The following is a 17,206-nucleotide window of genomic DNA, read 5'->3' as shown; positions in this document are numbered from 1 at the left end:
TTTGGGAACTTTACAAAGCTTCATTTATACAGCCTTTTTGTACTAAATATAATCAGTCATTGAATTAGGATTGGGGTTTCAGATTTGCTTCTTTTTTAGTCATTAGTTTTTTGTTTTTTTTAACTGACTTAGGGGACCATCCCTTGTGGGGAATATAAGTGATTTCCCTTCCATTAAAATGTCTTAGATTTGGGAAGTCTGAAGTTGCTGGGAATGTTAGCTGGGTTCACTAAGCTGCAAAGAATTCATATTCAACAGATAATTCATGCAAACTTGATTTATTTATTCTCTTTAGTTAAAATTTGAGATTCTTGCAAAATGGGAATGCAGATTTAGTATTAACTTTTTATAACAGTTTTTTTAGTTATATAGTTGTATGTAGTACAACTAACAACATAATAGGCTCAAATGATTTGGAGTAAAGATAAATGCATTAGTATAACAAGTGTACTAGGTGTGATTTGCCTAGTATTAATCTTTGTCACTGAAAAGTATATAATTAAAAAGAGTTGAGAAATGCTAAGGTAAGCTGAACACATCATTTTTCAGTGGTTCTTTATTTGTTAATGCATGTATTATTTGAGAAAAAAAAATTTACACTTTTACAGGCAAAGTAGTTAAGTTTGTTTTTTTTCCTTCTAATATTTTCCTCTGATTTCTAGTATTATTTTGTTGGTTTGACTAACACAAGTGATTTTTCCCCCCCTTTATGTCTGTAATATAGAGATTCAAAGAAAGGACAAGGATCAACACGGAGGTTATAAGACGTGCAAGGTGAGTTGAGTCACGTTAATGAAATAATGTGAATTTTTTTTATATATATATATATATATATATATATATACTTTTAAGAATACTTGTAAATGATGACTGTGTGTTAAATTGATATTCAGATAAGGATTTCCTGTGCCTGGCACTTTGCTTACCCTATTTGTGCCATTAAGGTTTTTTTTTTCAAATTCACTCACTCAGTCACGCACACATGCACATGCACATGCACATGCACATGCACATGCACACGTGCACACACATACACACATACACACATACACACATACACACATACACACTCTCACACTCACACTCACACTCACTCACTTACTTATTCACTCTCAGTTTATGATTCTTTTCATAGTATTGGTAGTTCAGGTAACCCCCATTATCTGACTGCTTGTTTATCCAGTATTTCATTGCATAAACATAAATCTGAACTATTAATTGTCAACAGACATTTACCCACTTTGTAGACCATTTCATTGAGGCAGTAGGTTTTGACATTAATAAAGAGAGCCACATTGAGATTACATGGTTACCTGTACCATATATATATTTATAGGAAATCAAGGTTAGTGTCAGTATCTAAATACAGTATGCATTCCAACAGCAATGAAAGGCCAGGCTATGGTGGACACAAAGTTGTCTACCGCATGAAGTCTGCCCCAGCAAGTAGAGCCTCATCCGTCCCACGCTTTACTGATGAATTTGAGGGTAAGTCGCCCAGCCCCAGTAACAGGCCTCCCCACCCACGGCCACGCACTCTGGAGAGGATGAAGCGGAAACCTCTCTCAGGCTCGGCTTCTCCCAGATACCGGAGTCAGAGTCAGGGTCGTTTGGAATTGGCCAAAGATGATGATCATGTCAAAAAGAGGGGTGAGTTCACCTCCCTTCCAGCCAGGATCCAGGGAGAAGCCCTTTTACGTTCCCTGAGAACAGACGGCAGGGAAGTCATTTATCCGCCCATTACAGTAGACAGAGAAGGGTTGAATTACTTACCCGCATATTACCGTGAGAATCCTAAGATTGTGAAAATACCTGAACAAAGATATCCCCAAGATAATCACATTCAAGCTGAGAGGGATAGATATGAAGCTGAAGAGGATGAGGAACCAGTTGATAGCAAGGGGCTCACACTTTTAGAAAAGGACCTCATGAATCTCATGGTACAGATTGGACAACAGCAAGGGGAAGAAATAGCCTTGAATTCCTTCTCGGATAACAGCCCAATGTACGAAGAACCTACCTTCATGAGGAAGCATTCAAAGAAAAATCCAAGTTCTGTTCGACTCAGTGCTCCAGGGAGTTTATGCTCAAGCCGTAGGTCTAGTCGAGACCTTAGTGATGATTACTATAAGAATATACACAAACATCTAATGAAGAAAAACCAGTCATAATAACCTAATATAGAAATTTGTGGAATGATCTATTATTATTGAGAAGTGAAATCTGCAACATAAGCCAGTTTCTAAAAATGTTTAAACTATACAACTAAGAGTAAATTTAGAAATTATTGAATATAAAGTTACAGAAAAAGAAGAAGAATGGAAAGTGTGTCATATCCCTTTCAGTGTTGAAATGATGTAGTTCAGAATGAAAATGAAAAGTGATAAGTAAGAATTAGGATGATAGTTTGAATAGCATGCATGAAAAAAGCTCAAATTTTATTTCATTGGCCAGAATATTTTTGTGTGTTTTGGAGAAAAGGAAGAAGGAAAAATGTATGTTAGACTCATCGCACATAATTCCACATATTAGTTTTTAAGTCTTGTCTTGCATCATATATCTTTGATACTTTTATATCATTTGTGATCAGCTCATTTTATGTTGGTCTGTAAATGCATTTTTCCCAAACAAAAGACAATTCATATATGTGCAAGTCCTTTATTTATATTTTTTTTTTCTTTACTTTCTTTTGCAAGCACTCAATATACTTCATACAATTATCACTATCCTTATATATATATATTTATTATCCCGCCCTCCACCTCTTCCTTCCTGCTCTTCCTGCTCTTTTCACCCTCCCATCTTGTCTCCTGCCCCTCCCCCTCTTCCCAACCCACTCCTGTTTCTCCTTCTTTCCCCCTCCCTTTCCTCTCTCCCTCTATCCCTATCTTATTTTCTCTTTTCAGCCCCAAGTAAGACTTGAATACTTTGTATATTGTCTTCTTTCACAATGGGAGTGAGTGTCTTGTATAGCTTTGTGTATTTCCTGAAATGGCATGGGAAAGATGTAATGTAACCAATGGTACTTTATGATACAAGATCAAGTCCTGCCCAAGCCTCATTATTCTATGTGAATGTACAAGGCATAATTTTCTTTAAATATGATGATCAGTTGTATAGATTTTGGCATTTTGCACAATCTTGTTTGTCATGGTTGTTTTTGAAAGAGGATTGCTTCATTGTTTTGCAACAGAACTAGGAGCACCGTTAATTTTAAAGTGTGTGAGTGACTGTTGGGAGGTGGGGTGAGTTCAAGGGCTTGCATGTTCATGTGCATATGTGTGTGTGTGTGTGTGTGTGTGTGTGTGTGTGCATGTGTATATGAGCATGTTCATGTTGATATTGTGGGTGCTCATAATGTGCTTATTTGCATATGTATGGTTTATTTGCTATAGTTAAGTGTATTTTATTTTATTCTTTTTGGCTGAAGAGTAAGTGGTGCAGTACTTTTCTATTACTTTTAATTGATCATATGATTCTCTGCTGTGTAATATCAGTGGGTCCTAGAAATGATGGCTAATGCACAATAGTATTTGATATTCATAATATTGTAATAGCATATTTCTTTTAGGTGTCCAGTAAAGTTCAGTTAATTATATATTGAATATGACTGAATGTTAAGCTGTAATATTTTATGTTATAACAATATGAGGGGGTGCATGTTAAAAGATGTTCTCAGACCAAATGCCGCAAAATGCATTTTTCAAATTTAAATCAGTACCAAAAGCATTGATATGTATACATTAGTACACTACAAACACATGATTGTAGTGCATTAGTATGACTTAAATACAAAACATTTAATAAATGCATTATTGGACACTTAGTCTAAGAAGCCTTCATATTTTCTTATTTTGCCATTCTTGTTTCTTTTAAATGTTGAAGTCTTTTATAATATCATTACTGAGTATGTAAGGACAAGCTTTTAGGAGTAAACAGGGGTTAGACTGTCAGGTAGGTCATGTATTTTTTATTAAAGATCACGAAGCTATATATCTCATAGCACTGTATTATACATAAATATCGCTGTTAAAAATGGTATTCATTTGAGAAAAGATAGTTCAGGTTTATAAATGACAGGTAATTATGGAGACTTTCAGAGTGGTACTGTTAATACCATAAGATATGCTTTAGGGAAATATTTTATGTAATAATTTTCCTGAGGATTCCTGGAGAAGCAAATGTGCAATTCATGCTTGAATAGGTGCTTTTAGAGGAATTAAATTTGCACCATATTTTCCTTTACTCATATATACTAGTCAGTCCGAGAGAGTGATCTTGCATACCTTTGAATCTCATTTCTAGTCAACAGATGAAACTTTGTGATGCTGTGGCATATCCTTGTTCTAGATGCCAACTTTTGTGCCTTAGGAAACATTTCAAGTTAATAAAGTTTCATGTTTAAGGTGTCTGTGGGTGTATTAGTCCCAGAAGGATGGGATAATTCAGAGCTTAATGCGCACAGAAATAGGATTTACTTATTTTTTCTATTAGAATACGTAACTATTGAGCTTAATTTCATTTTAATTATTTGTTTACAATATAGTGAAACTACTTTTTAAATGTAACTTTTGCCGTTTCCATCCATACCCAACAATGCTAGTTGCTATACATTGTTCTTTAAGGTTTTAAGATCGATTTACTCATACTGTTAATGGACATGCCAATACAAACTTTGCTACTGCAGATTTTTACTGTAACACGAACTGAAGAGTTTCCAGGAATATTTCTTAGAACTAGTGGTTGTAGAAAACTACAGTAAGTCCCATCCTGCCTGCCATTGTGTATGGCAGATAGTACAGTAATTTTGTTTCTAAATTTGAATAAGACCTCTTCATTTTATTGCAGGTTAGCAGTTCATTTACTGTGTATATCCTTAATAGTTTTATAGGAATCTTTTTTCTTATTAGTTGACTTTGATAGTAAGATATGCTCAAAAAATATACACCTTAGGAATATTTGAAGGGATGAATAAGTAATTCATGCCTAAACAGCTCTTGAATGAGTAACTTGTGAAAAGGTGTTAAGATAATCAACAGGGTTTCCAATTTGGATGCAAGTAGGTTCTAGCATTCTTCCCTCCATTCTCATGTCGAGTAGGTTGTAGTAATACATGGTTGTGTTACTGTCTTTTATCGTCTCCTGCAAAGTATTGCTCAGCATTTTCCCCATGGTCATTGTTGCATTACCCATGTTTATTTTAGAGTTAGGAGACAAATGTGCTTTAGAGCTATTTTATCAAACTAAAATTACCTTCTGCTGATGTCATACTTGTTACCCATGATGTCTATATGTACAAAATCAAGTGGAATTCCATTTTGACTTGGATTTGTATTTCTGGAAATCCATTTTTCTTTTTCAAACATTTTTTGGCCATATATCATGTAATTGTTAAGATACTTGTCTTGTGTTGTGGTAACTTTGCAATGCTCTGGTGTATTTGACATAGCACCCTAAGGGTTGCATTAAGGATTTTAAATATCATTTCATACTTTTTTATCTTCCTTTTGTGTAAACCAGATATTCATATAAACATGTGAAATGTACATTTTTTCCCTTTGTTGTTTTTCTCTTGATTTTTTTTTAAACACAATCTTAAATTGTGTGGTTTTTTTTATATCCAAGTGGAATCAATAAAAATCCATTGATAACATGGCATTTTATTAGCAAAATTGTTTTACAGCAGAGTGAAGGAATATGATTATTTTATTATCAACAAACAATAAAAGCTGCTGCAGTAACCATAGACAGTAGTGCATCTTGGGTCTTGTCTCACAGCCACAACAAAATCTAAAATACTAGAATGAAATCCATAGAATCATGAACTTGTTGATGGTTGTGTTAAGCTTTGTTCAATACCTTTTGAATTGCCTTGCCAGTCACGGCTGTGAAATAAGCCTGGCCTTGGAATGAAATTCTTTAGGTAATTACACAAGAATGGAACATATGCCCCTAGAGGCTCTTTGTAAGAGATATTTACAATGGACAAAAGAGAAAATGTTTAGATTTGTATAAACTAACAATACCACAGTAGTATACATTTTTTTTTTTATTTAAAGTATGTCATACTACTATTCCAGATTATATTCAGATTGGATAAAATAACTGGATACATTCCTGAACATTTTCTCTTAAGGAATTTGATATTACACTTAGAATTAGTGAGACTGTAACATGATACTGACTGCAGCAAAACAAATAACTATACATAATGTATTACTAACTTCATACGGACCCCTTCTACCTGGTATACCCAACTATTACAATCTTAAATTATGAATGAAATTACAGTGTTTAACTTGATCTATGTAACACACCCAAAGAACAACTAAAAAAAAAAAAAAAAAAAAAAAAAAAAAAAAAAAAAAAAAAAAAGGAAGAATAAAAAGTAAATAAATAAAACTAATAATAATAAAACAAAAATAAATAAATGTTTGTAACTAGAGTAACTACCCTTTTTCAGCTACACCGGAGACATACCCTCAAAGCAGTATACAAAGACAGGAAGACAAAAGTCACACTGTAGGGTAAGCCTGTAAGGATGTTCTGATGGAATCAATTGCAACTGAAGACTAGACAATTATGGAACAATATTTATTTCTAAAAAATATGAAAATCCTCTTCCAATAAAAAATGGACCCTTAAAATGTATTGCATCATAAAAATGGCCTCCTTAGACCCAGCCACACCCTGCCCTCCCTAAAGTGACTATAATCCCCATTAATAAACCAGCAATGATTTCTTTCACGTGAAATGCACTGCATGTCAACTACAAGTCACTTTACATACGTAATCTTTGGTACATTTAGCACTTTCTTTCAGTGCTTAAGGATAGTTAGAGAAGAATTAACTTCTTACAGTAGGGACATTACACATTATTCATTTGTTCTAGGCAGGGCACAAGACTGAAACGATTGCATGACTGTGATACATATATCAGTATGTATATAGACCCAACTAATCACCAATGTAACTTTCCAATTTTCTTTTCCAATGGTTTACAGCAAAAAAATATATCTGGCACAAAGGTGGGGATCTGACTCTTTCAGGCTATGACTGCATGATATGTGTTGGAACACTATAAGCCACAACAAAAATTTTTGACATTTGATATTTATTGGGTTAATTTTTTTTTTTTTTGGCCTAACAATGACAATTCAGAGAGCAACTGAATATGTATATATCTGGGGAACCTAAGACATCTGTGAGGAATTCCAAACCATAGTAATTCCAAACTCCGTTGCCATAACTCAACTAAACAGGAGTTGAAAACTCTAAACAAAACATTAAAAAAATACTAAAGTCCTGAAATTGTCTGTATTCTGTATCTATAAAATGTATTGAGTGCAAAAATGTTACTTCGAAAAGAAAGGAAAATCTATTTTAGAGGTAGAAGTTTTCCTCCAGTAAGTGTACATATGTACTGGAGTGTTTCAGTGATTTTTTTCAAGATCAAATTCCTAATAATAATAATAATAATAATAATAAAAAAAAAAAAAAAAAAAAAACTACAACTAATGGATTATTGCTGAGCTATGCATATCAAAATTTATTTGTTCTTCAGAAAACAATCTCTAAACAATATGCAGTTCTTTCATTTTAATATGACTTAAAATGAGATTCACAATTATACACAGTAAAGCCTGATATTGTCAAATCTTAATATTCTTCTAATACAGTAGGTAGTCACATATAAATGTAACAGGAATTATTTTGCAACTCTACAAATAAACATACAAATTTCATAATAATAATAATAATAATAATAATAATAATAATAATAGCAATAATTCATAATAATGTTAATGATAAAACATTCCCATGCAACTTTTTTCTTTTGCACTTTCTGTAATCACCAATATAAAACTCACATTGCTACACAAGGGTAAAAATACTGAGGAAATAGGAGGGGAAAAAGTTCCAAACACAACAAACACACAGACAAACAAACAAATAAACACAACCTGTAAATCTCACTCACACACTACTCTACACTCTCTCCTTCTCTATATTATTTACCTACATAAACAAACAAACACACACACACACAAAATCATACACACATTTACATGCATGAATACACACACAGGCACATCAGTTTTGGTCACTCTTCCCTCTTCCTTTCCTTTGTTTTGTTTCACAGAATATTTGAGAAAAAACAAGGGCTCCCCACAAAACCACTTATTAAAATATTCTTGTACCATTTTCGATATTTGATTTTCTATTTCTCAAGTAACATGCCCAATGAAATGAATATATAAAAATAAGCAATAATAATAATAATAATGAAAAATTAGCTAACAATCATATGTATACACAAATACACTCAGAAATTACAAATAAAGAACAAAATACAAACCTACTCTAAGCCCTTCCCAAGAAAAGAAAAGAAAAAAAAGAGAAAAAAGAAGAAGACAAAAAAAAAAGAAAAAAAAAAGAAGGGTATGTATATTTGTGACAACAATCTTTGGCCCTTTTGACAACTAATTCCTTCCTCGATTGTCACGGTGTGGCACAAATAAGGAATTCAATAACAAATATATATACAAATAAAAAGGAAAAAATGGGGGGGGGGGGGGGTGAAAGTTACTAAAGAAATTAAATATAAAAGAAAGAAGAGGAAGGAAATAAAATCAAGACAGCTCCTCTCGTTACTGACGTCGATATGAAAATCTCCCTTTACAAACACAATGAGAAAGCAAAAAATCAAGTTAAAAATTGTTCATTCCATTCACTCGTTCATTGTACCCTCGGACGTACAAATATAATAAAACAAGGGATTAACACTATGGATAAGAAGTGTAAGGTGTATACAGGGAACTCAAACAGAATGGTTCTACAAGTGGCAAGCCCAGGTTGATCATGATAACAACAATTAACAATGTATGAAAAACTGATACAAAAGTAATAGAAACAAATCCAAAATCATGGAATAATAATGATCATAACGACAATGATAATTTTACATCAATCTCATAATACTTCATTTTATTCATTATTATTTCTATAACTCAAACTATCAATGGAAAAAAAAAAAAGTTATAATAATCAAAATCCAATACTAAATATAACCACAATACTCTCCATTTATTCATACACTATAATACTGTGTATGTCATAATCATCAAACCACGAGAAAGAAAGAAAGAAAAAAAAAAGTAATGATGAAATTAATACTTATTTGATACTAAATATCTGTACACAGTTTAGTATCAAGCTAGAACACCATATGCCCCAGTACAAACATCCTATACTGAATGTGGCAATACTGCTTGTTCAGTGTATTTTTACCTAGTATCCTCGTCACCTATTTTTCAGTCATGTCTAAATGTACACTTGAAACATTTTCTATGTTATTTTTTTTTTTTTTCTGACTTCCCCTTGAGCCCTATACACATGAGGGGTATGATGTGTGCTGTCTTAGATCTGCTCTTGGTGTGATTTTGGTACCTCTAGAGTTCTGTGTCAGGGGGGGAAAGAAAGGAAGAAAGAAAAAGAGAGAGAAAGTGAGAGTGAGAGTGAGAGTGAGAGTGAGAGAGAGAGAGAGAGAGAGAGAGAGAGAGAGAGAGAGAGAGAGAGAGAGAGAGAGAGAGAGAGAGAGAGAGAGAGAGAGAGTGAGAGTGAGAGTGAGAGTGAGAGTGAGAGTGAGAGTGAGAGTGAGAGTGAGAGTGAGAGTGAGAGTGAGAGAGAGTGAGAGTGAGAGTGAGAGTGAGAGTGAGAGTGAGAGTGAGAGTGAGTGAGAGTGAGAGTGAGAGTGAGAGTGAGAGTGAGAGTGAGAGTGAGAGTGAGAGAGAGAGAGAGAGAGAGAGAGAGAGAGAGAGTGTGAGTGTGAGTGTGAGTGTGAGTGTGAGTGTGTGTGTGTGTGTGTGTGTGTGTGTGTGTGTGTGTGTGTGTGTGTGCAGCACATATCAAATCCCTTTGTGTGCATAGAGCTTTATGTGAAAGCAACATGTAACTTGCACTTTGAAATGTATTTGGATAAAAATGCTTTTAATCCTCCAAGAAGTCCATGATAATTTCAAGATTCCCTGTTGTTCCTGAATACATGTGGTAACAATGTTCCCTTTTCAAAGTACCTGCTAAAGCTAATGTAACAAGTTCTCTTTGCCCTTAAGAATCCCTTAGAATAATAAGAATCTCTTAGAATGATAAAAGTAATAAAAAATGAATTTTGTGTGACATTTTTTTTTTTTTTATATCAATCAATCCCTGTGTAACAAGTAATGTGATACTTCCTCCCAAGCAAAACAGTAAATCTTGTATGCTACATGGCATACATCAACTAGTAAAAAGGGGTATAAAATTCCATCACTCATACACGAACCATGGTTTATATTATAACCTTCACTTCAATATAAAACATTCCAGTTCCAGAAAAGTTAAACACCTTACTGCCATCACAAAAAAAGCGATCAGATCACTTTTGTGGTGCTGATATCCTTCTGCTGAAGCCCTTCATACAGCCAAGAGCAAATCATTCAGACTTAGAATACAGAATTATCACATGGCTGAGATTCAATGAAACAGTCCATACACAACTTGGTCTGCTCTGCCTTATAATACAGGCTAAATAAATAATATATTTATATATATATATATTACATCATGATCTGAAGTCTTAAAATTATTGTTCAATATGTACATCCATAAGTTCCAAAACCATAACAACAAAGTATTTGAGCCATATGAAATGAATCCATACCTACCAAGGCAGCAATATTAAAGGCCTAAGAAAATATAATATAAAAATTTGCTGTGATAAAAACACTGCCTTGTAACACAGGCATCCATGACGACCACTGAACACGAAATTGCAATGTTTTACAAAACACACTACAGGATAAAAATGAGAGAGAAGACCAGAAACAGAAGGAAAAGAGAAATTACATACAGTGCAAGTATAATGAACAATCTCATAATACCCTTCACCATACAAATGACAATGCCACATGCACATAGAATGACAACCATCACAGTTTTCGGGTTCAAACTGCTATTCTATATGCAACAATCTGCCCAAAAGAGTACCCACAGGAGAGAACATTGCCTAGATGTTTACATGTATGGAAAATTAAAATTGAACACCACATTCTCCAATTTTATCATGTTACTAACATTCTACAAGTAATATCCCAGACAAGTGTCTAGAATAGAAGCATGCCCATTTCGTACATAAAACACACTTCACAGTTTACAGACGTTCACAAGAATTTTGATCTTCGAGCCATTTCTTTACATATCCCTAAAGTACAAGTATTGCATCTCTGAAAAATATAAATATTCTGTCCTATTTTACATACCAATTTCCCTAACATGCTACCTCCTACACTAAGAAGTTATTGGTAGTGCAAGAATGAAATGTGGAATTTTTCTCTTCCTTTATCATCTGAAGATCAAAAGAGTGAAATACATCACTAACTCTTTAAGATGCAATATAGGATCCAATACCACAATAAAATGTTAAACCTTATGCTTCTTAGCGAGACTGCAAAGACAAGACATTCGCTTTTTTTTTTTTTTTTTGTCTAATTCTGATTTAAGGAAAACTGTGTAAGGCAAGACAACAATGCTATGGTCTTCAGTCTAACATATTATGCACTGAAACTACAATTCACTTCAACTTATTAACAAAACAAACATTAAAAACAATAGTAAGGAAAATGAACACCATTTCAGGTAATCAAAAACTTTCAAAAATGACCATGCCATCATCTTTACCATTCATATCATTACTATTACAATAATGAATATGAAGCAGTAATCTTTGTTGTGGTAACAGTAATATAAGTAGAAATAGTAATAGCAGTAGTAGTGATTATAATAATAATAATGATAATTATCATGATAATAGTGAAGATGACAATATAATATTTTTTTCCATAAATCATAACAATACTAAATAACAATGCTTAATATTTAGTAATAAAAATAATAATTATAAAATAATTATAGTACAAATTATTAATATGATTTGGTAAAAATAAGTGATAATGATATTACTAATAATTACAATAAGAGTGATGATGATAATAATGATAATAATAATAATAATAATAATAATAATGATGATGATAATAATAATAATAATTATAATAATAATAATAATAATAATAACTGAGATGATAATAATAATAATAATAATCATTATCATCATCATAATAATAATAAAATGTAAGAACTTTGTTCCACATTATCACATACTCTCACTGAACTTAAAAAAAGAGAAGACTGAGAACTAGACAATCTGAATACCTTTTTATTGCCTCTTATCGCTTCCTCCTTCTTTCCTCCCTCCCGCCGGCTCGACACTCAAACCAGAAACGGCAATCACCCGAGCCGCCACCACGCGCGTCTCCCTCCCTCGACATCCAGGCCTAGACTCTCAACCACTCCCTGAGAAGTGCTTGGTACGCAGGATTCCATTTAGGTGCTCTCCCCCTTCCCCTGTTTTTTTTTTTTTTTTTTTTAACTACCCTGGCCCCACCCCCCTTCCTACCACCCTACCCACTCTACCCCCCTTCTGAAGCCGCTATCAAATCCGTGTGACGTATTCTGTTAGTCTGATGGCCGGAGGGGGGGTGGAGGGGGGGGTAGGAAAGGGAGTGAAGGCAGGGGTTGATAGGTAAGGAGGGAAGGGAAAATGAATGAAAATGAGAAGTGGTCACTCTTTCATAGCAAAATAAAATAAAAAAAATAAAAAAACAAAAAATATAAAAAAGAAAGACTGGGGGGGCGGGGGGAAAGAATTATTTCACTGATAACTGCACATATCAGAGCATGTGAGATACCTAACAAATAAAACTTCATTATTAAAAAATATGAGTCGTGTGTATGTGATACTCCAACACTCGTTCCTAACCCGGACAATCTTCAGCCAATGAAAAAACGCATGTGTCAAGAGGAATTTCTGCCACCATGCCCTTGTGGAGTTGCTACGCTTCTCACTATTCCACAAAGAAGTAGGAACTTTGTGTGGCCAGGACTGTCCAGGCTCAACATCCCAGTACAGTTGCATTATGTAATTCGTTTGGCCATTTCTGGACTGTTTCAACTTAACAGGTTTAACTTCTAAGCTCGTCTTAGAACACATATCTAAGGCCTTAGCAGACAGTAGTGACATTCTTGGCCTGGAAATTATAACAGCTGATATGGTTGAAATTGAAAAAATAATAAATACATAAATAAAATAAGTTATAGACTTCCAAATTTCAAGGTAAAAATACATGAATAGTAAAGAAAAATACTTTTCCTTCAAGCTGGTGATTCTACAAGAAATAAATTTTCCTTTTTTTCAAACTAAGGTGGAAAAAGCAGGTAAATGTCTGTGGGTAATAAAATCAAGGAACAAAAGGGTTAAACTTAGCCAATTTTTTCAAGGAATAAAATGCTCATCTCATTTTATAAATCTTCAAATACACACCCGTGCATCTGAAGACCTGTTTCTGTGGATCATTTACTAAATAACTGTTTTAAGTCAATGTGGCTTTCTGCAAGCAACAACATAAGGAACAGAGAATGCTTTTGTCTGCTCAAGGCATCAGACAACTAATACTAAATCTAATCATTATGATCATTATTACGTACTACATTATAAAATTTGGATGTGGCTATTGTTAACAATGGCTTATTATACATGATACATCTGCACATCTTACAGGATGGTGGCAAGGCCTATGTTAAATACAGGTGTCAGGAGACTGGCTGGAATATGGTTGTTTACCTCTTAGAGCTTTATTTTTGTTGACGTCCCCCTTGGTAAGAGTTATGGGGTCAGAACTACATTTCCTCGGGTTTCCGAGCGTTACAAGAGTGCTTGCAATTGCCAGACCACCTGAAAATAAAGTTGGTTTGTTGTCATATGTAAAAATGTCACTTAAACACAATACTCTTCTCTTCAAAAACAATTCTATTACTCAATTCTTTTACTCTGTGAATAAATGGTAATGTATCAACAATTTGGATAAGATGCATTCCACATCATCAAGTGAACACCTGGTATATAAAGTGAGTATATCAGATACCTCCAAGGGACATTTTTTATGTTCCTAGAGTTCTCTACCTATAAAAATATTAGTTAGTAGCAAGCAAGTGCCACAGTCAGTCCTTACCTGGATGTCCTGGCGGTGTGAAGGGTTCCCCACCGGTAGGCAACTGAACCAGGAGTGAGAGGACGGCTGCTCGGTTCCCACTGCAAGGCTCCAGGGAAATAGGGCTTGGGTTGATCTGCTGGGGTAAATTTTCACACATCAGCATCAATATAGTGTGTTTTATTATCTGTCTTATCAGCTATTATTAGTTGGAAAAAAAAAAAAAGAAAAAAAAAAAAAAAGGAGCTAGATCCAAACTAAAGATATGATCCAATCCTGAAAATTCTCGGATGTAAGTGCCCCTTACTTAAGTTCTAAAATACCCATGAACCTCTAACCTTCTTTCTCTTCTTAAGCGTCATCATGCCATCTAAGGTGTCCGAGGGAAGGCTATCTGGTGACGTTGCATTGCTCATTATGTTATTGCAGGACTTCGCGTTGTTAGCCTTGAATGGCCCCTTGTTTGTGGAGTTGGAGTTGAGGCTGGACAATGAGTTGGTGGTGGCATTGGTCAGGGAGCTGCTGATGGCATTGGCAGTGCCATTGGTGCCTAGAATGTTGCAGTTGTTGGCCAGGGTCGTGGTGGTGATGGCGGTGGGGGTTGGTGTGGTGTTGGTGGGGGTGGGGCAAATGATGCCATTGGCGTTGGGGGTGTCAGCAGAGCCTCTTGGGTAGAGCTCCAGGAGGATGGGGCGAAAGGGACGTGATGCCATGGCTTCCATTTCCACCAAGAGACGCTGACGGAACAAAACAAAAATAAAGAGATCTTGGATGCTCGCTCTGCTTCCAAGTTGGGAGATATGGTGAAGGATGCTGCTGCTCTAAAAACACGTATCCTTCATTCAAGTCAAAACATTTACCAATTACATTATGTATACTCAATAAAATGAAAGTGTTTAAGGAAAATACAAACATAAAAAAACTACAGTAACACTTAAACATGAGAAATTACCTATAGTAACTATAACTATAATCCTCATTGCAAAAGTGCAATTGTTTCTGAATTTTCTTTCTATGGAGAAAAAAAGATGAGAGAGACTTAACAAAAACGCAAATAACTATCCTCTACTTTACCTGTCTCCTGGTATAAATGTCATACTTTTGTTTGATCTTCCAAAGTATAGCAGCAAAAGTCAGTAAAATCAGGAAACATCTGAAAGTACAAGGAACATATTTTATTCTACTGATATTACTTTTCCCAGTTACAGTTATAACATGTAAAGTAACATGAACAAATAAACATAACAATGAAAGAAACATCAACACTAACAATATATAATAATTACAGTGATAACAACTGTATCAAATATTCATATTCATCTACACTCACACTACTGTTGAAGATAATAATGGTAGTAAAAGAAATAATCCAAAAAAGTTAATATGACAATTAAATGCATTTTTTATCTTGAATAAACCCATATGCACACTGTAAATACAAAAATAAATGTAGACAAACAGACAACTTAAATGTAAGTATTGAGGCATTATGCATATTATATGTGGTCTTTCCTTCCTCCTCTCTTCTCTCCTCCCCTTCTTTTCCCCTTTTGTTTCCTACCTTACAATTCTGCTTTTTCTTATTTTCCCTCTTTTCCCCTTCCCTCTATTTCTTATTTTTTCCCCCTTCCCTCCCTCCCTCACACCCCCTTCCTTCCTTCCTTCCTTCTCCCAACCTCCCTCCCACCCACCCCCCTCCTTCTGTCCCTGTCTCCCACTCTTCCTTCCTTCCTTCCCTTTCTCTAACCACCCCCTCCGTCCGTCTAACCATTACCTCTTTCCTTTCCTCCTATCCCCCCTTCCCACCCTTTCCCCTATTCACCCTGGGTGTATTCCACATAACGCAAGCAATAGCCACTTACAGCGAGAATATAGAGAAGAACTGCACAAGATCCAGCTTGGGGTGTTGGGAGAAGGACACGATGATCTCTATGGGAGGCGTGAAGTTGTAGACGTAGACGTGAAATGTTGTGTTGTTGTCTGCCGCCCCGAACGTGTACTCCGAAGCGCTGAACCTCCTTTTGATTCTTTTACCGGTGTAGTTACGTATGATCCAAGTTTCGTGACTATTCGCTGTGGAAGGGAGAGGATTACACGACGTAATAATTAGAAGAGAGAATATAAACTCGCCACAGAAGCATGTCGTCGTATAAAAAAAAAGAAAAAGGAAAAAGTGAAAGGAAGGAAGAAAGAAAAAAGGATAAAAAATACAAATATCGACATGTAAGCCAAGAATATAATGACGATCCAAGAAACAGATAAAGCAAAGCAATGCAAAACAAAACAAAAACACAGAATCACTTTGTCTCTTAACCCCTTCCCGACGGGTCATGTCTATAGACGTGAAAACAAACCGCTCGAAATGTGGCTTGTGGCTCGCCAAAGCGCTTTGAGGCGGTGATTCGGCTTGCTGTACCGAACTCCTGCGCTCAAAGTCGGCGCGTTGCCATTGATCGCCAGAGCGTAGAATTTTTTATTTTTTTCGTTTTCTGCACCCGTCACCAAGGGGTTAAGGAAAACCTACAAAGACAGGCAATCACTTACTCATTTTAGATGATATCTTGATGTTGGTTGCCTTTGAACATTGTATATCGAAGTCAGTATCTACATCACTCTTTGTTGGCACGTTAAAAAAGTTGATCTGGCGTATGTGACGATCCTCGTGTTTGGAGAGGTTGAAGGTAAACTGATAGTCTATCTGGAGATCATCTGTGCAGGAAACAGGAAGCATTTATCTATCTTTACCAAGAAATATTTTCACATTCAGTCATCAAAAAATATTCATGTCTATCATCTACTCCCCAGAATCTGCAAATCTTTTTTTTTTTTTGTTACTGAAGACAACCGTAAACTGTAAATTGATCAAAGAAAAAAACTCTACAGCAAGGAAACAGTCCCTAGAACGAACAGACAAATTCAGACACTTTTTATTCATGACATTTCCAATCCAATGTGTAGATAAAAGTTATCTACTTTAAAAGCAACAGCCAGTTTTATTTTGTATTCCCCCCAAAAAACACAAACACACACACAAAACAACAGCAGCAGCAGCAGCAGCAGCAGCAGCGAGCTAATCCAATGACCCCATCTCTCATATATCTTTCCCATACTATTTAATA

General features: G+C 35.0%; 2 protein-coding genes across 8 annotated transcripts in view; one reads left to right on the top strand and one right to left on the bottom strand.

Moving 5' to 3' along the window:
* The window catches only part of LOC125035061 (afadin- and alpha-actinin-binding protein-like), a 14,193-nt gene extending 7,052 nt beyond the window's left edge, over positions 1-7,141 (top strand). For 2 of the 3 annotated variants that reach the window (XM_047627161.1, XM_047627162.1), the window contains exon 13: positions 1,385-7,141. In XM_047627161.1, coding sequence (XP_047483117.1) covers positions 1,385-2,171 — 787 coding nt within the window. In that variant the 3' untranslated portion in view covers positions 2,172-7,141. Of the gene's footprint in view, positions 1-724; positions 775-1,384 lie in introns of all 3 variants that reach the window. The other variant, XM_047627163.1, reaches the window with a different exon arrangement.
* A 4,948-nt stretch (positions 7,142-12,089) lies between these two features.
* The window catches only part of LOC125035345 (attractin-like protein 1), a 41,840-nt gene continuing 36,723 nt past the window's right edge, over positions 12,090-17,206 (bottom strand). For 3 of the 5 annotated variants that reach the window (XM_047627673.1, XM_047627674.1, XM_047627677.1), the window contains 6 exons: positions 16,632-16,796; positions 15,950-16,160; positions 15,162-15,240; positions 14,426-14,824; positions 14,109-14,226; positions 12,090-13,831 (listed from right to left, as the gene is read on the bottom strand). In XM_047627673.1, the coding sequence (XP_047483629.1) occupies positions 13,677-13,831; positions 14,109-14,226; positions 14,426-14,824; positions 15,162-15,240; positions 15,950-16,160; positions 16,632-16,796 (1,127 nt within the window). In that variant the 3' untranslated portion in view covers positions 12,090-13,676. The remainder of the gene's footprint in view (positions 13,832-14,108; positions 14,227-14,425; positions 14,825-15,161; positions 15,241-15,949; positions 16,161-16,631; positions 16,797-17,206) is intronic. The other 2 variants (XM_047627676.1, XM_047627675.1) reach the window with 2 other exon arrangements.

This window comes from Penaeus chinensis, chromosome 19 (genome assembly GCF_019202785.1).
Source record: "Penaeus chinensis breed Huanghai No. 1 chromosome 19, ASM1920278v2, whole genome shotgun sequence".
Lineage (NCBI taxonomy): Eukaryota > Metazoa > Arthropoda > Malacostraca > Decapoda > Penaeidae > Penaeus > Penaeus chinensis.
Note: the sequence above shows the minus strand (reverse complement) of the source record. Positions and strands in the feature narration are given on the sequence as shown.